General features: G+C 43.0%; 1 protein-coding gene across 1 annotated transcript in view; it reads right to left on the bottom strand.

The window, feature by feature from the left end:
- The window catches only part of CACNA2D3 (calcium voltage-gated channel auxiliary subunit alpha2delta 3), a gene marked incomplete at both ends in the record, with an annotated part of 779,660 nt that overhangs the window by 583,390 nt on the left and 174,339 nt on the right, over nucleotides 1–21,931 (bottom strand). Inside the window, one exon of the mRNA XM_080926621.1 lies at nucleotides 10,154–10,270. Within this exon, the coding sequence (XP_080782747.1) occupies nucleotides 10,154–10,270 (117 nt within the window). The remainder of the gene's footprint in view (nucleotides 1–10,153; nucleotides 10,271–21,931) is intronic.

Here is a 21,931-nt window from a genome sequence, read left to right as displayed (position 1 = left end):
CTATTCCTGCACAAAACATCATGAACAAGAAGCAAGTTGGGGAGGAAAGGGTTTATTCAGCTTATTCTTCTACATGGCTGTTTACCACCAGAGAAAGTCAGGAGTGCAACTCAAGCAGGTCAGGAAGCAGGAGCTGATGCAGAAGCCATGGAGGGATGTTGCATACTGGTTTGCTTTTCCTAGCTTGTTCAGCCTGTTATAGAACCCAGGTCTACCAGCCCAGGGATGGCACCACCCACAATGGGCTGGGCCCTCCCCCATGATCACTAGTTGAGAAAATGCCTTACAGCTGGATCTCATGGAGGCATTTCCCCAACTGTGCCTCCTTTCTCTGTGATAACTCCAGCTTGTGTCAAGTTGACACAAAACCAGCAGGCACACCTGTCCTAGAGCAACCTGGCAACACAGGCCCAACCCCCTGGACTCAGCATCAAATACATGGCCAAAATTCTTTATAATCAATGATACTATATTATTACCAAGATACTATGTTACTGCTAATGAGATACTGTGTTATTTCTAGTAAGAGTTAAATGCCTACACTCTGCCCCAGTATGTACTGAAGAGCTACTCCACTGTAACATCACAAAGTGCATTGTTCTATAGTTAAGGAAGCTAAGAGAAGCCTATATTCATCATCATGTAAAAGTGTTTATAATGTGTATTATTTTTAAATGCTTCCTTCCAACCTCTGGGCATTAAACACACTCTAGCTAGAGATTCCCCAGGTGGTTAAAACACCCACATATATGTTGAAGAACAAGGCTGATACTAAAATGGGAGAGAGAAACTCAAAGACAAGGAAAATACACCGTTTAGTACCTCAGCTGGCTTCAGCTGGGTTAAATTTGATAACTTCATTAATTGAACTTGCCAGGGATTTTAAAAAAAGTATTTGTCATTCTCATATTCTTTGTTTTGATTTGCTTCATACATGGATGAATATAGTAAAAAATGCTCTTAGAACCTATCTCCTCTCCATAACCCAAGTTCTTACTGTTTCATGTGGGCTGCTCTTAACCCAATTTGGCATCCCTCTGGGCCATGTTCTCTTCATGGTTGCTGTCCTTCTACCTCTTGCACATTCTTCCATTTCATGAAAGCTTCCTCCTTCTCCCTCTTCATGGTTTCTCTCTCAGAGCCCGAGAAACCCCCACCCCACCTATGTCTCTTCTGCCTAGCTATTAGCTCTCAGCACCTTTATTCACCAGTCAGAATTAACTTGGGGACAGGTTCCAGGTTCTGTATACAGACTCCAAGTCTTGGGGACCGTACTTAGCATTACTATAGACAGTAAAAGACAAGACCTCAACAGATGTGTGTGTACTTATACATGTGCATGTGTGTACAGCCACAGGACAATCTTAGGTATAGTACTAATGAACACGAACACCATATACCTTGAGACAGGGACTCTCATTGGCCTGGACCTCAGCAATTAGGCTAGACTAGCTGCCCAGTGAGTCCCAGGGATCCTCTCTCCTCTGTCTCTGGAGTGCTGAGACTTTTACTAAATTTGAAGGAAGGTCTTCACTCCTTAGTCTTGTCTGTCCTCTGATCCAGCTTCCTCCTCCATCTCTACCACACTTTCCTTCTACTCTTTTCCAACAAGCCGATGGAAGCAAACTGTTTCAAAGAAAGACTGTTACTGCCTCTTTTAAGATAACAGTAGTGGGAGAAGTAACCCTGGTACTATCTGAACACACGGGTAAATCTGGGGAGAAGCTTTCCTCTGAGGTTCCTTCACTGGGATTGGCTGAAGGTCAAAGTGCTCGCCTGGGAAGATTTTTCTGGCTTTTATTAGAAAATTTCATTCCTAAGGGTATCTCCCTCCTGCTTATCAGCTTTTATAACTGGGTGGGGGGGGGATTAATCTCATCTGTATAAGCAGCTTTATCTTTTCATCTTTTGTCTTTCTCTGGGTTGTTCTTTACACCTCAAAGACATTGAGATGTAAATTGTCTACCTTGTTTTTGCTGAAGGCAATCTGATTTATTATAATTCTATTATGTATACTTTAATCTGTGTTTGCAGTAATTATTGATTTCATGTCCCCGTTACTATGTGCTGTTTTGTCTGCTGGCCCCTAAGTCTCTGTCTGATCTAATATTATCATTTAAGACTACAATACCACTGTTTCTGGCTTTCATCTAACTATCTGTGTTTGGATTTGGGGTTTCTGCTTTCCTCTGCTTCAAGTAAGAAAATCATTAAGGTTGCTATCTCAAGCCCATTTTATCTAAGAGACAAACTCACAAGTTAATTATCAAGCTGGTTTGGGGTAAAAAGAGAAATATGTTTATTATTTTGGCTCGGTGTCTCCAGCCTGAAACTTACTACATAGATTAGGTTGGTTTAGAACTCACAGAAACCTGCTGCATCTAGGAATGGCTTGGTCTTGGAGACCTGACTGCATTTAGAAGAAGATGAAGAAGTTACAAACACAGGCTGGAGAGATGGCTCAGTGGTTAAGAGCACTGGTTGAGTTCAATTCCCAGCAACCACATGGTGGCTCACAACCATCTGAAATGGGATCCGATGCCCTCTTCTGGTGTGTCTGAAGACAGCTACAGTGTACTCATACATAAAATAAAGTTACAAACATGTATACACAAGGGTTAGGATCAGAGAGGCTGTTAACACTCGGACAGCACAGCACACAGGACACAGCATCCTGAAATGTGCTACATGTGCCTCAAAGGGAAAAGTCAACTTGTCTTCTGAATAGATGTCTGCTGCAGACTAGTCTCAGGCTTTTAACATGCACGAGAGAAAAGCTGCAGTAAATGCTTTCTGTACACTCTGGCAACATTTGCACATGGACCAGAGGAAGGTTTTGCCAGTTCCTCTGGACCTGAGGCACTAGTCTTCATTAATAATAGGTATTCACTCAGACTCCACCATACTTATAAATCCATTCCGGACTTTCTGCTCTCCACAGACATCTGCCTGCTTCTGCCTCCCAGGTGCTGGGATTAAAGGCACATGTCCAGCCACAAAAGAGCTTTTTTGTTCTTCAGTATTTTTATTCAATACATCCTGACTTCAGACTCCTCCCCTACTTCCCCCCCCCCACCTCTTCTCTCCCCTAAATCCACTGCTCCTTCCTTTCCCCTTGAGAAACAGGAGGCCTCCCAGAGATATCAGCTGAACATAGAATAATGTATTACAACAAGCTCGGTACAGACCTGTCACGTCAAGGCCGAATGAGACAACCCAGTAGGAGGAAAAGGGCCCCAGGAGCAGGCACAAGAGTCAGAGACAGCCTCACTCCCACTGTTATGGGTCCCACAAAATACCCAAGCTAAACAAATACAACAGATATGCGGAAAGCCTTGTGCAGACCCTTGCGGGCCCAGTGACGGCTGCTTTAGCCTCTGTTAGCCCCTAGTAAATTTAAACAAAAAAGAAGCAACAAATGTGTTAGAGTTTAATCAAACAGGCAAGTGGTTTTAACTTATTTCATTCTGTTACTAACTTAGATCCAGACTCGTTTTCAATTGGTAAATTAGTTTTGCTGTGTCATACAACTGAGTTTTAATATAAAAGTCATAGCAAATAGACTTATTGGTATACATGTTTCTATATATTGTTATATATAGTATGTGATATATTCACTTGATGAAGTCTTCCCCAAAATGGCTCACTTCAGGATGGCTTACAAAATAAAGTCAACTTTACAACACACACACAAAAATGAAATTAAAAAAGCAAAATAAAATAAATTAATAGTAAAATAATAGATTAGCTTAAATTCCACAGCACCCATTGGTGGGGGACTGACAGCGTCTCAGCTGTGTCTGATGACGTCAGATCTTGAGAACCTGCAGTTGGTCAGGATGGACTGAATCTCTGTAGAAGACAAGCAGGAATGCTACAAACATTTCCTGTCTCATTCTTTTCAATTTACTAGTTTTTAAAAATTGAAAAACATTTAAATTTAATTTAATTAAAATTAAAACTTGTAATTTTTAAAGTAACAAAGTTTTAATTTTTAAATTTGTAATTTAAATTTTAAAATAAAAGAGTTTTTAATTTTTAAATTTAAATTTTTGTTACTTCTTTGAGAATTTTGTATGTTTGAGAAATTTGTACATATTTTGATTACATTCATTCCCTCTCCCAACTGATCCCAGATCCAACCCCTTCCCTACACACCCAACCGATTCTTCATTCCTTTCTTTTTTCTTTTGTTCATTCTACCTGTAACCATTGGCATCCAGTTTGTACTGCTTGTACATTCTAGGATGTGTGACCTTTTACTAAAACAGTTTAAAAGTTATGGATGAGATTGTGGATTTCATTCCCAACTTAATGCACAGCTTTTGTAAACTCTATCCACAGTTCTCAACAGTGTTTGGAAGCCAGAAGTATTTCTCCCCATAGCTATTAACCATTCCTAGCTCCTGCTGCTGCAAGTGTCTTCCTTTGCTGTCTTCAGCATCCTGTGTGCCGCAGTGAATATATGTACACTGTGGTGTAGATGAATTTTATAATCATACATATGTAGACATACATCAGTCAAGAAACAGCTAAAGCGTTGCTTTGATAGTACCTCTCGCTTCTTGGAAGACTGGCATAAGTCTCTATGGAAAGGAAAGAAATCCATTTTTCTGAGAAGGTAAATGTTTATTAAATGCAAATACTGTATCTGTTACCTAGGAAAAACAACCTAAGGCTTGTGGAATTTCTAGATAAAAAGCTTTCAAGTCCGAGGTTTCTCCAGATAAGTTGCTATCGGGGGAGTGACGCGTGAATGGCTGAAATTGAATTACTGCACAAGGGCAATTACTTTCCACAGCACAGCTATAATAGGAGTCAGTTCCACAATGAGCAGCAGGTAGCTGCAAGCCAGAGACCTGAGCACAAACTGTGTGTGTGGTTTTTAAGCAAAACACGTTTCAAGTGCCTGGTTTCTCGTTTTACCACTGGAAATCAGAAAGCAAATGCAAGAGATTAGGTTTACTGACAGCTATGAGCCGAGAGTATTTGGAGGAAATTGTTAGACATCTCATTCCAAAGGTTCGAAAACAACAAACTCTCCCCTGGTACAGTTACAATCTGCTTTCTATGCCTGGTTCTTGTCTGCACTGGAGTTCATACTGCCTGATGTTTCAGATTAGCTCAATAGTAAATTAAATACTTACTGTCCTGCTTTCTACTCTACCAAAACAGGCACTATCTTTTCATGACACCTCCTCTCTCCCAGATATATGTTTAAGTCTATGGGACGGGGGCTCTAAGGTCTGCAGGTCTCAGCATAAAGCCAACCCTGCCCTCTGTAGAAACCAGGTTTCTTGAGAAAATCAGGGGAGGGGAAGTAAGCCTGCCCAAATCTAGAAGGTGAAGGCACAGTGTCTCTGCATGACCCAAGGCAAATGTCACTCTACCAATGCCACGGTTCAGAAATGAGGGTGCACCTAAAAATCACAAGTTCTCCACAGTGGCTCTGCCTTTTCAGAGTTCCCTGGAGCTGGCGCAGAGGCTTTAAGGTGATTGACAGCTTTGGGTGCTCCCAGTGAAGGGTCAGATCTGAGAGACAAAGGCTGAGGGCTGCCTGCCCACATCACCAGGACCAGGTAATAGTCCAACCCATTGCCTTCTGCCTTCCCTCAAATCAGGGCACTTTTGTTAATGCCAGCGGCTCAGCAAATAGAGGAGTCATGCCAAGTTTGCTTCTTTCAGTATCTCAAATAAGTTCTGACTTATGTCATAGGCAAGCAGCCCAGGTGTCACTTAGAACAGCCCAATGGGAGTGTGCCACCGGCAGGAGGCAGGTGCATATTGTTTCTGCTAAATTCAGCATTTTGGAGAGGCTCCTTGAGATGCTGATGAACCAAAAGCAAATTGACTCCACTTCTTGGCCATTCAAAGGAAGCAGAAGCTGGGTATCAACAGCTCAGCAACATCCATTGAGGGCTGGGTAGGGAGTACACATTTGAATAGGGAAATTGGGAGCTAATGCCTCTCCCAGTGCATAGCTGTGCACAAAAGCAAGCTGCAGCCTTGCTCCTTCAAACAACCTGGAGCTAGCCTATGAGTGGATTTACAAAAATTATTCAAACTACCCCTGGCATTAAAATTGCCTAGAAAATGGAGTTAAGAAGAGCTGTCGTAATGACGGCGCCATTATGTTAATGGCAATTATGGAGGCTAAGGTTATTTATAATTTGCTAGTCCGAAGGGGGAAAAAGTTGCATGTAGTCCATTACCAACCGTATGACAGAGGTTATATAATGGGCAGGCCACTTTAGGTTTCACATTTACCTCAGACATCTGACGGGTAGAAAATAGGACTTTGTGTGATAGGATAATTGCATAGTGGAGAAGAATTCAAATAGGGCCTGAGCATGAGGAAATCGCTCTGATGCCACTAATCACCGGGCAAAGTGATGGAGGGGGATGATGAGCCAAGCTAGAGGGATGGAGAAAAAGAACAACATTGTTCAACAGCCTGGAGATGACAGGCTGTGTGTGCTAAAGGTCCAGGTTACTGGAGTCAGGTTCCCCTGGTGCTAATGGAACCTACCTGTGGAAGCCAAAGCCAGTCTAGACAGCTCTAGACAGTTTCAGGGTACGCCCCACATCAGGGTTACTTTTAGTAGTCACTGTTGGTGGCAGGTTTTCCTTGTATGTGTTCTTAAGTCACAGTGATGAGTGACATCAGACCAATAAGCTTCGGGACGCTATCAAGGATTAAGAGACGACCCCAGGACAGTGATCTGATCCAAATCACTAGGGCTGGGCAGAGGAGATGGGAAATCGACACACCCTAAAATCTGTTCTGTTCCTGGCCCATTGTCTACTTGGTAAGATTCCAGGCAAAAGACCCTTCTCCTTTTAGATTGGGCCTTTCTGACGCAAAGATGCAAAGAATGGCTACAGGGCAAACTTGAGGGTTTTGACTGCTCCAAGTGCCCACATATCCCCAAAAGGAAGCCTTCTGCTCAGGAAGCAAGGTGTCATTACAATATGAGGAGCCCCAGTCATCCCCTTCTTTGGCTTCAGATAAACTAGCAATTCATTCCAAATGGCCCCTGCCTTTCTGCTGCTGCCAGCAAAGGTGCACGGCGGGGCTAAACCCATTCTCAGCTGGAGTCAGATAAAAACCACTGGGAGCTGGGACACAGCAGAGCAGCAGTGCCTGGGAAGCGTGGAGCCCGGTCAGTAGCACAGCAGAAGTAAATGTCTGTGGGGGAAGAGAACCACAGAAATCTGAATGCACCTCCCACGATGTGACAGCCTCCAGTTTGCTTACAAAGGGTCTGTGTGTTTATTTTAAAATACAGAAAATACACATTTCAGAGTGTGCAGGCTGGCCTTATCCTGGGAACGTTTCCATTCAAACAGGACACTTTGTTTTTCCTTCTCAAACAAATTGTACCAGCCATATCAAATTGTTTTTTTTTTTTGGGGGGGGGGGGCGGAGGGTAACAAACTCAAAGCAAAGTGGTTTCAAAATTAGGCAATACTGAATGGCTGAAGCCAGCTCCTATTTCCTCCTGTCCCCATCCAGGTGCTCCCCACAGGTGCTCCCTGCAGCCCCAGGACTCCTCCTTCTCTATCACATGTTCAAGAAGTGCATGGAGTGCCTTCTGTTTGGCAGGCATTAGGTTTTTCAGGGACACACAGCAGCGCAGCTCCACTCTTGCCTTGAGGCTGCAAACACTAAGCCCCACTGAGCCCTGAAGTGTGACCCAGGCAAATGACTTCACACAGCTCAGCTTGTAGGCTCATTTCTAGGACAAGGATAACTCCTGGGGTTGACACAAAATCTAAACGGCACAGCATGACCTTCTAGCTCCTGGCCAGGTGCATCAGGAGCTCAGTAAACCTATAAGCACATACTCTGCATGGCTCTAAGGAGATATGAGCAGAAAAGGGGCCTGCTCGACTGTCCTCGACAGCCTCCTTGGATCAGGATTGAAATCGCAGTTAGTACATCTACAGCCCATGGGCAGTCCACACTGCAAAGGGGTCAAGGTCTAGGGTCTGGTGCTTATGCCAAGGAGCACCCTGCACATGCATTTGTCAAGTGCCCCGTGTGCCTGGCACCAGGGCTTTCTTGTCTACCAACTGCACAAACAGAATGAATGGCTATTTACTTTCTTTTCTCCCCTAAAATTCTGTGATTTGCAAAGAGATGCAAATGAAAACAATAGATTTCCTCCCGGAAACTGATAATGTTGTTACTGGTGTTTAAAATAGAATGAAAATGCATCAGATACAGTGACACTTATGTAATCCTAGCAGCCAGGAACCTGGAGCAGAGAACATGAGTTCAATGCCTACCAAAGAGACGTCTGAGCCAGCTTTGACTTCACAGTGAGACCTTGAAATGGTAACAGCAAAAATCAAAACAAAAATATAGCCCAGCAGATAAAGGCAATTGTTGACAGGCCTGCCCATCTGAATTTGACAGAGAACTGACTGCTACAACATGACCTAGAACCTCCACATACACACTGTGGCATATGCATACCCCTAAATACACAAACACACACACACACACACACACACACACTCACACAACACACACATACACTAACTGGAATTTTAAAAATTTAGAACCCCCAAATCACAAAATAAAATAACATAAAATAATTATATATATATAATACATTAATATATAACATATATAATACATTAGAGTATGTGTATATGTGTATATGTAAATTTAAAAAAAAACACTCAGATGCCACTTGGAGGGGCTGTGAACTAACAAACCCTTACTGAAACAAATGTTTTCTTAATCACAAATCACTTTAAAGGTAGGTTCGGAGCATTTGCGGTGCCTTCAGGAACTTCCCATTAAGAACAGTGGTGTATAGTCTAGAATACGAAGTACATAGGGATGGTGACGATTGTGGACTCTGGTGACCTGGAACCCCATGTCAATGTGACTGTAGAGATCTACTTAGCTTCTACCACTCCATCTTCCTTTTGTGACTTGCAGATGGCAAGAGAACCTTCCCCACGTGGTTGGCAAAGGCAAGATAGGAGAACATTGGCAAAATCTTTAAAGGGATACCCACCAAGGATTGCTTGATTTATTGCTGATATCTCTGAACCTTCACTGCAGTAACATTGATTTCAAAACTTGCAAACAACTTAAATGGACAAACAGGTAATCACAGGAATAGTGGGATCAGTTAACAAACACGTAGTCAGCTGTCCAAGGAAACCAAAAAACAAGTTGCCATGAGAAATTACCAAAGAACAGCTGAAAGAAAGGATGAAAACTCTGGGTCAAAAGGCTAGCAGGTGCCATCGTTTTCAAAGTCGAAAAGAAGAAAAATATAAGCGCACACATAGAAATCCAAAGAAAGTAGATGACAGAGAAAGCACACAAGAAGGCAGAAATCACAGTTTTCTATCATGTGTTCACAGTTCTAGATGATACTTTCTCTATGTGTGACAGTCAATCTTGATTCTTAACTTCACAAGATCTAGAATCATCTGGCTGAGACAAGTCAGGGCTTGAGGGGATTTCCAGACTGATTTAGTTGACATGGGGTGGTCCACTCTCTAAGTAGGGGGCGCCATGCCCTGGACTACAGTGCTAGACTGAATGCAAAAGAGCAATAAGGTGAGCACCAACCGTTAAACAAAGCAGAAAGCCAATTTAGCAATCAAAACAAAAACAAAAGACCCATATACCCTCCAGTTCCTTTCATCTAGCTGATGTGAAATCTCAGAGAGCTACTTGGATCAATACAAACATGGTAATCTCAGTAACACTCCAATAAAACAAGGAGAACAACATCCAACTTCTTCCAGACTCATCTACCCCCACCGAGGTGTTCAGTCCCACATTGTGGCAATCGTTTTTAAAAAATGTGTTTGTTATAGCTGTCCAGTGAACCACAATGTCCCCGAGTAACACAGAAGACTTAGGAGGTCATAACAGAGTTGGGGGCCCATCCTTTGCAACCTTTTAATGGAGGCATAAGATTCAGAGAGAAAACCTGGTTTTGCAACCCCATGCGTGGAGAGTGCAAAGAATTGCTTTTCTTGGCCCCCAGAGTGAAGAAATAAGAAGGAGCATTTATGTGGTGGGCAAATTTCACATCCTGGTACATCAGTGTGGGGCCCCGAACACCAGCTGCCTGTGTGTCTCTGCACAACATAGCCCAGATCCTGAAAGGCTTACCCGCACTGCCTCAGACTTCTTGTGAAACATCTCCTCCATGTTCTTAGCCAGTTTTTTCACCAGCTGGAGACCATCAATTTCTTCAATGGCAACGTCTTTCTCATACTCTTTGTATTTCTGTAAGGAGAAAGGGCAGTGTTAGAGGCCTGTGCTTCTAAGCGCCACATGGGAGATTTCCTCTGACGGGAGAAGGAAAAAGAAGACCTTATCCACACCCTGTCTGTTGGAGTCGGGGCATTAGCGTGCCTTTCACAATTGATAGAACAACCAGGGAGAAACCTGAAAATCAAGCATGGCTCTGACTGGAAGCTGACACAGCACCCAGGAGAGAAACAGTTGTCAGATCATCAAATGCTGGCTCATCCAAGGAATGTCCTAAGGGGCTGATTGAATGCATGGTTTCCTCATCTTCTCTACTTAGGAAAGATTTCTCTTAAAATACCCATCACATACACTGGAGATCAGATCATCATGTTACGCAGCATAAGCCCTATTCAGAAAAACTAACGCTGGTCCTGGGGCCATTCACTCATGCAAGTTTCCTCTCAGATGTGGAGTCTGTATTTTGGTGGCGTTGGTGGGGGGGGGAGTAAGACATAAAAGCTGAAGGAGGTATTTGGGACAATTAGCAGGAGGGAGAAGGGAATAGAGTGATGGAATAAATATGACCAGTTACATACATACATACATACATACATACACACACACACACACACACACACACACACACACATACACACACACAAAAGTATCACAGTGCGGTTGGGAGACAGCTATCAGAAAAGCACTTACTGTGCAAGCACAAGTTCAATCCCCAGAACATAAATGGATGATGAGGAGGAGGAGGAGGAGGGACGGGGGGAGTTGGAATAATAAGAGCAGCAGCAGCTACCCACACTGCTATCTACCACCAGGCAAGGTAGCACACACACGTAATCCCATCACTGGGGAGATGAAGATGGATGAACCCCTGAGACTGACTAGACAACCAGGCCACACTACTCTGCAAGCACAGGCCAGTGAGAGACCTTGCCTTAAAGAAGAAAAGGGGGAAACAAACAAACAAATAAGATAGACAGTGCCTACAGTTGTCCTCTGGCTGTGCGCATAGCTGCATGCTTGCTTGCTGACCTATGAGCTTCTTACTGCTGTTACAAACCACACAGACCAAAGTGGTGAAGAAAGGATCCATCTCAACTTATATTTCCATGTAGCAATCCACCACAGAGGGAATCGGGTCAGGAAGTCAGGCAGGAACCTGGCAGCGGGAGCAGACACACGGAGCATAGAGGAGTGCTGCTTACTAGCCTGCTCCCTGCTTCTGCTCAGCTACCTTCCATAGATACATATTTCCCAGGACTACCTACCCACGCACTACAAACAGCTGCCCAGGATCTACTCCAGCAACTAGCAATCAAGAGAATGCTCACAGCCACGTCTAAGGAGCTGATGGGGCAGTTCCTCAATAGAAGTTCCCACTTCTCAGCTGTGGCAAATTTAGAGCCACAAGGTGCCATTACACCTGCCCTCCCACCGCCCTCTCCCCCCCCCCTCTCTCTCTCTCACACACACACACACACCAATGTATCACAATGAAACATATAATTGCAGGTACTGGCCACTCACTAATTTAGAAAATACTTATATACTGTGATGACTAATTTGTTTAAAGCAACAATTTATAATAGTGGTTCAGAAACCCCTGAAAGCTCCTCAGACCCTCTCAGGGACCCAGAAAGCAACAGATAACAGACTGGTGAGAATCCATATACCCCTTCTAAGTCAAACATTAAAGAAATTTGCCAAATAAAGTGAAAATTAATACCAGTTATTGTTCATAAAATGCATGGCTTATATAATATACTTTTTAATCTTTTAAGTTACTTCCTCTTTAAATTTCTTAGTTTTAAAAGCTAATGTGATAAATATTAATAGATATAGCACGTGTGAGCAAAAGCTCTGATGGACCCTGAGTGGTTTGTAAGGGATCCTAAGAAATAAGTTGGTTTAAATAAAGTCTCAGCTTTTGTTCACATTAAAAGGAAATGCTGCTTCTTACTAGAAATCCCAAAAGGAGTTTACAATACTTTCATGTCAGTGGGGAAAGATCATCACGATGCTCACATCCTTATAAAAATAGGCTAAGGCACGGAACCTGGGGAATTATGTATTGTTGCAGTAAATATTAAAAATAAGAAGGCTTTATCTCTCTACCAGCCCTGAGGTCTCACTCCTCAGGCCCGACCCTGATACGGAGCCTTGTGCACTTCTGACACTCGGTCCAAGCCACCAGCCCAATTTGTCCATGCAACTCCCTTCCCTAGTGGTTTTCTACCGCCTGTTCTCTACCTCCATCGCAGGGTGTTTCCCTACCCCAAAATCTCACATAAATACAGCCTGATAGTTTTTCATACAAGTTTATATATTCAACTCTCAATCCAAAAACCCTCTGCACAACAAGATTACAGCAAATAGACAAAGATACAAACTGCCCTTCTATATAAGATACTAGACCTATAAAATCCTTAATGTTCATAGCTATTTAATGCCAATTAATATCACCTGGGTATAGCTGGTCCTTGGGAAACTCCATGTTGCCACGACCTTCACCCTCTATCCTCTGACCTCCTTAGACCCATCAGCCCTTTCTACCTTCCTTTCTCCGCCCAGGCACTGGCTTTCTTCTATTTTACTAATTAAAATGGGAAGGTTCAGTTGGAGTCATGTGACTAGGCAGCCCTCTTTGGGAAAGTGGAATTAACGTTAAAATAGAAACAGCTTTAGGAAAATCTACAATGTATTGCTTTACTTCAAACAGTTGTTAACATCTCACCTCAAGCTTCGACTTAGGAAAATCAGGGGTTCATGCTGTGGCTTGATTCTGTGGTGTCTAGAGAGTTGTTTTTAAGTGATAAGTTTAAGGATATTTACTGGGAGAATATTTTTTTAGGCCTTAAATATCTATCTTCTATTCATCCCCTTCACCTCTACCTTTAAACATGGGAACTAGAAGGAGGCATCATTTTTTCCTGGCCAGCAGAGGCCAGTCTACTACCCAAGGCTCAGCCAAAACAAAATAGTATATGCTGTGTCACTCAGAACACATCTCTTTCCAGCTCCAATTTCCAAATCCTTTAAGGCAATAAACCTGGGCTCTGAAAGGAGAATTTGGGAGGGAGGGTGTGATGCTTCCATGGCAAAGCTCTTCCATGGAACTTGTGCAGGTTGGACCCTAGCACAACAATACAAAACAGCAAAGCATTCTTTGTCTGATAGGAGATTGGCAGAGATCCCAAGAAAAAAAATGAGGTAGAGAAGGGTTTTACTGGTTTCCTAAGACTTAAAGGACACCCCTAGCCAGCAGTGAGCCAGGGCATCCGACCTTGGGTTCTAGAAGCGACATGTCCTACTCTCAGTCCAATTGCAACACCCACTACAGAGAAAGAAGAAAGTTACATAAGAAAAGACAGTTGCTGGAAAGTGAGACCTCCGTTCTGAGCACCTAGGCCAATAGGTTCTTAGAAGGAAGTTGGTCCTGAGATGTAAATGCTATTTTTGTATCACCTGGGAACAGAGCAAGGTGAAGATCTGTTGTGCAACTTAATAGACATTCTGAGCTTCTATGGGTACAAGGGCCCAGTTGATACAGGATCATCCTTCTCTCTGATCCGTGAGATCATACATAAAGATCAGACAAGTTACTCTTGAATCTCCCTAGGAAATCATTATTCCTCCTTCTTCTACCCTTCTCTTCCTCCATAGCAAAGCTGTTCTGGTTCCTGCTTGAAACCTAGCCAGAGAAGCTGAACTTACCTTTTCCAGTACTGTATGTAACCCTTATGATTATTGATCTACCAACAACTCATATTTACAGAGATTTTCTTAATAAAGCTTGATGCAGAACAGATAAAAGATGATGGTGATGATGATGGTGGTGGTGGTGATGATGATTATGACGATGATTTTATGATGATAGACTGCAGTCGATGAAACTTGAGATATAGGCAAGGAGGCAGGTGTGCTGTCCTTTGGCTTTCTAATGGTGACATCTCCCACCTGTGAAAGTGACCTGGGATGTGAGATCTTAGACAGCCCTACCCTGGCTAAGAATATCCTCTTCTATCTGAATAAATCTTGAGTGACAATCACCAGAAAATTTTCCTAAGTTCAAAAACCAGCCAGGAACTGTGGATCTGGGGTTTTCTTCAGTTCACCAGATATGCTCCAAAGTTCACAGCAGGAACCAGGTTTTATGCCCAAGGCTAATTCAGTACTGAAAATACAAAACATACACACACACACACACACACACACACACACACACACACACACACACACACACACACAAAACCCTTAACAAAACTAACACCAGCCTCACATTTACAGAAAGAATGAAATGAATCTTCGCCTTCAGTGATTCTATGATGTCAAGAGATTTAGAAAAAAAAATGTACATCACAGTGAATCCTCATCTGACCCAGCTGGTTTTCTTATGAGGCTGATGATTCTGACCCTAACATTGTTTACATGCATTTCCCTTCTAATCATCCAGAAGGGAGTTGGCCTTAGCTTTCCAGTAAGATCTCCCTGCATCTCTCCCCTGAATTTTCTCTGTAAGAAGGAAACTGATGTTACCTACCTCCTAGGACAGCTTGTACCTGTGTTACAGTCACTAATATCAACACAGTAGGCACCAACCCAAGATCCCAGATCTTTGACTAATTGAGCAGTTCTGTTTCCCTCCTTCCTACTGCTACTCTCCCTGCAGCTCAGATGCCAACAGATGCTCTTTGATAGTGGACCTGCCTTCTCAGGATGTTAGTGCCTGCTGCAAACAGGAAAGACAAATACATTGGTCTTACCAGGAAATGTTTGGTATTGCTGGTATCAGAATGTTTTGAAGAACAGGGAGAGAAAGCCTGAATGTCTAGAACTAGGGGCAAGCCCTTAGTGGACTAGAGTAGTAACATGCATCAAAGGCCTTAGAAAGGATCCTACAAGAAGAGATATATATGATTGGCAGCAATTGCATGAATCCCACCTGTGCACACCATACTGTGTTTAAGAATGAAAAGAAAGGGTATATAGTATGTTGCAAAATAATACAAACAACCATTAGCCTATTTTCTTTTAGATAAATAATCTGCATACATACAGATAAAAGCATATCTTCTGGGTTTGCAGCAGGTTATATAAACACATATTATTTTTATCTCTCCTTTTTAAATCTATATTCTAACTGAGAATATCATTTTATAAATTGAGAATATGAAATTATTATTAGTTCTATTTAGAACAAAATAGGAGCTCCTTCTGGTTTTTTATTTGCTTACTTTAAATGGATTAAAATGAAACAGAATACTTCATTCCCCCTTCCCTTCACTCTACTACAGATCCTCAGAGCTAACCTTCCTAGAATCTTTCCCATACCCCTAACTCTCAAGTTGATATCATAGTCAAAACTCTAAATATACAGAAAGGGTATCAGTAGCTACAAAAAAATTGCTTATAAATGAAAACCCATTAGAATTACACCTGATTTCTCAGTAGAAGCTCGTGAGAGCTAGAAGAGCCTAGGGCAATACACTGGAAGTACTAAAAAAACGTAAATGTTAACCTGGATTATGATGCCCAGCAAAACTATCTGCCATAGTTGAAAGAAAGAAAAAAGAACTTTTCATGATAGAAACAGCCTAAAACATTCACAAAATTATTTTATAAAGGGGGGATCTGAGACTAATCAAAAGCCCTGAAGAAAAACAATAAAGCAGAATCTGTCCAGGCCTGCACTGAACACATTTCCTTTACCTATCTGTGTTGTTATCAACAGTCTGTTGAGAGCTGGTATTACCTGTGAGCTGCAGTAGGGAGCTGAGGCAAGGAGGGGTTTACTGAGATGGTTAAAGTCAAAGGTTTGGAGAAAGATTTTAAACCTAAAAGGCCTGACATCTAATTGCTCAGACTTTTGAACTTTTTTCTGGGTAGAGAGACAACAGATTGACAGCCCAAACATTTAAAGACTGGTTTTGAAAGGCCCATTTCATTCCTATAATCACCTATCTCATTGATTTCATTGCCAGCAGCAGCTTAGACTCTGAAAAGGAATCAAATATCAAGAACTGGGGAAGGCCACTTGACAAGAGCTGCCCAAAAACAGCTCAAAGAAAGCAAAAACCATGTGACAGGCTCAAAGTACTTGCAGTGTCCTCCACTCTCCTCAGGGCCTACAAAAGGGACCATAGTGCCAGGGTGAAGGAGTACACCCAGCTCCTGCCAATCCAAACACCTAAGGGAGAGGAAAAACCCACTTGGAAAGTGACCTGGGGCCTCCATGAGAGATTTTTTTCCATTGTCACATTTTTTGAGAGCCTCCTCCTGTTCTGTAAGGCAGCACAAAAGGTTTGTAGTAAAGCTATATCCCCTCCCCAGAAACATCCCTCACAGATTTCCAGGCATGGCATCAAGGACTAACTGTATTATTGGGACTTCTGTCCATAGGTTATCTTCCCTCTGCAGAAAGGAATTGGGAAATTATGACAAAGACCCCAGGATCACACAGCAGAAAGAATTGCACAAAGGAAATACATGGCTAGTCTCCCATAATCAAAACTGGAGCCACCACACTGTGCTCCTACTTCTAACACTCCCTTTGTTCCAAAGACTACTCTTTGTGTCTCTGGTAAGCCAGGCAGGATTCTGGACACCAAGCCCATGGCAGTGAATAAGACAAACCCTGAGGAAGCCTGTGGTTCTGGGTTAGCAGGAGCTGTGTGATCAATGAACAAAGATGCAATGGGATGGAAATAACCCTGAGAGGAGGGTGGCCAAGGTAGTGACCGCCATCTTGTAAGACCCTTGAATGGTTATCAAGCTAAAAACTGGGATGGTAGTCAGGGGTGAGTGTGTGAAATCAGAACCTAAGAAGGTCCAGAGGAAGAGGCTGCCCATGGCTTAGCAAAGTATTCTTGCTTCATGTCACTGTAGTATGTGCAGCTAAGAAGGGAGGCATCAAGAACGATAAAACCAGGAAATGCAGTGTTGAGAGCAGGGAGTTTGTAAGTGGGAGATCTGGAGCCACCAAAGGACTTGGAGAGAGAACACAATAGTGATCAGAAGTGGGGAGAGCAAAACCTCAGAGGGAAGAATGCAATCCTAGAAAGAGCATCCTAGAAAGAACACAGAACCTGGCCAGGGTCAAGAGACAGAGCTAAGAGGTGCTTCCCCTGGATACATCGAGGAGGCCAACAGTCAACAGAAACCTTCTGAGCCTCAGTGTCTTCATTCAAAACAGTGGGGATAATGATGCCCTCACCCCAGCACTGCTCTTTAGACTCACTAGGAAACCATCTGTAAAGGGCTCAGCATTATGACCACCCACCAAGACCCACCATAAATCCCAAGAGTCCCTTGTCTTCCTCTCTTGGTCCCTCTGTTCCAGAGGATGCTAGTGCCTTTCTGAGAAGAAGCTCCTGTTGGAACAGCCAATTCCACCCAGGGTCTTTGATGATGCTCACACTCTCAGCTCTGCTTTTTCTGACTCTGCAGGAGCTAAGATATTCTACCACAGCAGCCCAAATGTGCCCTCAGCCAAGCATCTAGGCAGAACACAGACCTTCAAAGATGGCCTCTTAGTGTTTGTATCACAGAAATAAGGCAAGCCCAATAAACTTAGCCTTCCTCTGTCACAAGAGAACAGATGAGTCTTCCTACTCCTCCTGTTAGCAGAGTCAGTGTTTGGCAAGAAATCCCTTGGTGAGCTGAGAACATTTATCACTGTAGAAGGGAGACATAGAAATGCATTATTTCTGTAGCATCTATTTTGCCAGATCATTTCACACAAACACCAGCAACAGAAAAGCACTATTTCACTGTCAAGACACTTAATGCCGCTCATACATTTGGGTCATTTTTCCCCTATATGATAACTGCATATCTAGAAGTGAGTCACCTGGAACTGCCCCCTCCCGTGCCCCATGCCACTCTAGAGTCAGTAGGACGTGAGTGAGGAGATTTCTGAGCAATCACAAGTGATTGGGATAAAAGCCAGTCATAAAGAGGGGCTCTAAATATGCTCCAACTCAGGAACCAGTGCAGAGGTGGGATGAAAAAAGTAGCAATGGCCAAAGCACAGCTGCACTCAAACATGGACTCCTGGCTAAATTTTCTCCCCAAAGCTAAAATTATATATAGGCATTGAGCTTCATAAAAATCAGAACACAAAAACTGACAGGTCTGGGGCAGGGGAGGTGGAACCACAAGAACATGTGAACACCAAAGTGTTGCCAAACATGGGATGTGGGAGCAACCCTCCTATTTTTCTAGAAACCCTAACTCCAGATGTCTTGGTAATTCCGTGTCTGGGAAGGCAACTGCTATGTGAGAGGGCCTCCTACTCCCAAGCATGGCCACATGCTCACATACTTAAACCCTTGGTCTCCAGCTGATGGCACCATTTTTGGAAATTGTGGAATTAGCTAGAGGATGAAGGCCACTGAGGTAGGTCCTAAAGGGTGCCTGGTACTTTCCACCCTGTTCTGTCTGAGTCCTTATTCTCCAGATATAAACAAGTATAAACTCTGCCATGCCTTCCCCACCAGAATGGTGGATATACATTAAAACCATGAGCCAAAAGAAATCCTCACTTCCCTTGACTGGCTATTTGGTCATTTTGTCACAATGACTATAAAAATAAGTAATACAACAATAAAAAGAAAACCTAAGCCCTGAACCTTGAGTTGGAAAAATGACAGGTGAAACAGAATTCATAGAGAAGGGCTAATGGCATTGTGTATAGTTCCTCTCTCTGGGGAGAGTCAGTCTATGAAGGACCCTGTTTATGTAATACGACCATCATGAGCCACCATAAGATGATGGATAAACAGAAGCAGACATCTTTGACAAAGGTTGATGGATAAGGGAACAGGAGGAGAAGAAAGAGATGGTATCTTTGGTGGCGAGTAAACTTTATGTCCCTCCACTAGGACAAATGCAGATACTGCTCCATCCCCTCTGTGGGACTCCTAATGAAGACAGCTGATCACGACAGGTCAAGAAGGCAAGAGTACATGTCAACTGTGTGACAGTGCTGCCTGCTAACCCACAGTTGCTGCAGGTTAGGGATCAAATGAGAGCAGGGCCAACAGTGTGCACCAACTGGGTACTTCTTCAGGGGCTAAGACCAGAAACTCTAGACAGGTGTATGAAGTCCAAATCTGTGTGGCACCAGCTGCTGTCTATGTGCCAAGTTGGCTGCCCTCTGCCAGCTGCCATTCTTTCACAGAAAAATGGATAATACCAGGCTCCACAGCACTCTTGCAACAATCAGCTATGGTTAAATGTGTGTGTGTGTGTGTGTGTGTGTAAATGTGTGTGTGTTAATGTGTGTGTACATGTGTGTGTATGTGTGTGTGAGTGTGTGTATGTGTGTGTGTGGATATGTGTGTGTGTGTATGTTTATGTGTGTGTGTGTGTGTGTGTGTGTGTGTGTTTGTGGACTTAGAGGAAGCTAGACATAGAACAAAGGTCAAAATATGGTGGTTAGGATGGCAGAGAGAACAATAAATTCAGCATTTGTCTTAACTTCCACAACATGGCCATTCTCTCATCTTAACAAGAAGCCGCCATTCAACTGGTTTCTACCACCCATCAGACACTCTAAATCTGGATGTGATTCCAGGCAGTGAGATTTCTCAAGTGTATTCATAAAGCTTTGAGTGCCCCTGGCCAGTTTTTATAAATTCTGAGCTTCTCCTGGAACTAGGTTGCTAAACGTCTATATGTTGGTAGGGTGGGATGACAGCTTTCAGATTTGTCACTAAAGATGTTGCGATAAAAAATAATCATCTCTAATTTTTGGGTTTCTGCTTATAGGAAGTTTTATTTTCTTATTATGACATAAATGCACTTAGCATTCCACTCAGCTCAATTATTGCATACAGAGTGTCACTCCAACACACGGCACTCCAGAGCGATTATGTACCCACGTAAATACACTTGCAAATCTTTTAAGCTGATGTTGGGAGCACCTCTTAACTGTGAGCACAACAGAGCTAACAGGCCTCACGGAGTCCTCATTTTTCTTCCGAATGTGGAGAGTGTTAGGCTGCATAAGCCACCCTGCTTTATACAGCATGGCCAGAAAATGTCACCAAGGCCAAACAAAAGCCATTATTCATGTTGTCTTTTTCCAGATCTGTGACGTTCCAGGCAAATCCTTAAGGAGTGCAATTTTCTCTGTGAAAAAGAGTATACCCCAAAGCACTGTGTCTTGGAGCAAGAAGGGACAGTCCCAAGAATCCCGCAGACCCCAGCCCCAGAGTCCCTAGAGTATACTTTTCCAGCTAGCTGCTTGGAGGGGCTACCAAATCAAGGAGTCTTGGGGCAGCGGGCTCCACACTGGGTGGTCTCTGACAGATACCGAATGCTTCCAGATTGGCAGCTCCTGAATTAAAAGATGGCTATCTCTCCTCTGCCTGTCTTCTGTCCCTATATATTTTCATCCTGAAAGTCACATAAGCTTTCACTCTTCAACATAGTCAACTGGACAATTGCCACTGATAGATTTGCGCTCTGTGGTGATAAAATTGAGTGAGGGTGTGACATTGTTTTACACAAGGACACTAAGTCAGAGAAAAGTGGCTAGACTGAACAATCGTTGCCCTGGTGAGCTAGTGTAACATAGAGTTCAGAATTGGGGGAGGAGCCTGCCTACTAGGAAAACCAAATGGCCTTATTGCATTTTTAAGATTTTACTTTGGCAGAGGAGGTGGTAGCACATGACTTTATATCCCAGCACTGGGAAGGTAAAGACAGGCAGATTTCTGTGAGTTCAAGGTCAGCCTGGGCTGCAGAGAGAGTTTTAGGACAGCCAGTGAAACCTTGTCTCAAAAAAGAAAAAAAATTAATTTTTTTGTTTGTTTGTATGTATGTATGTATGTATGTATGTATGTATGTATGTATGAGCATGTACACAGACATGTGGGTGTTTATGGGATCCAGATCTCTTGGAGCTGGAGTTACAAGTAGTTATGAGCTGTTTGACCTAGAACAGGGGACCTGACCTTGAGTCCTTTGTAAGAGCAGCAAGTACTCTTAAGAACTGTGTCATATATCCAAGACACTTACTGCTTTATTTTTAATCTGCCATTGCTGAAGATCTTCTAAACTATTACAAGAGTACCAAGGCTCTAAAATGAGACTACCTTTGAGATACAGGAACCTCACAACCCTACTAACCAAACAAGTACTAAAGGCCCACACGTGTCAGAGAACAAATGTCTCCATGTCCATCAACAAATTTAACTACCACCAAGATACAAATGATCAAATGCTACTTGACTGGGCCTTCACCCGTTGCTGTGTATTGCTTTCTACAGCCTACTTTATGTTACATGTCTTCTGGCACCCCAAAAGAAAGAAATATAACCTTCTCAGTCCCAAAACCGGAGGGAACAACAGAGACAATCCATTATTCATAAGAACAGCCTGGGCTTGTTGAGTGCTTGCATTAGGTCAGGCCAAGATTATTTTCCTTAGTTCACAGGTTAGGGAACTGAGTCACAAAACGTTCAAAGACACAAGATCTCACGGTTATCAAATGCTTGATTATTTAAGAGGACATTAGCTGTGCCAACATGTGCAAATCTCAAAGACCTAGCACAGTAGAGGTCTATTTCTTACTCATATAATAATTTCTTGATGAGGAGATCACATGTGGTGACTCAGGGGCCCACTATGTAGCTCTAATCCCCTCTCTGACTTTCCATCCCTGTGCATTCA

The sequence above is a fragment of the Micromys minutus genome, assembly GCF_963924665.1.
Source record: "Micromys minutus genome assembly, chromosome: 12".
Taxonomy (NCBI): Eukaryota; Metazoa; Chordata; class Mammalia; order Rodentia; family Muridae; genus Micromys; species Micromys minutus.
This window is presented reverse-complemented; position numbering and strand designations above follow the sequence as displayed.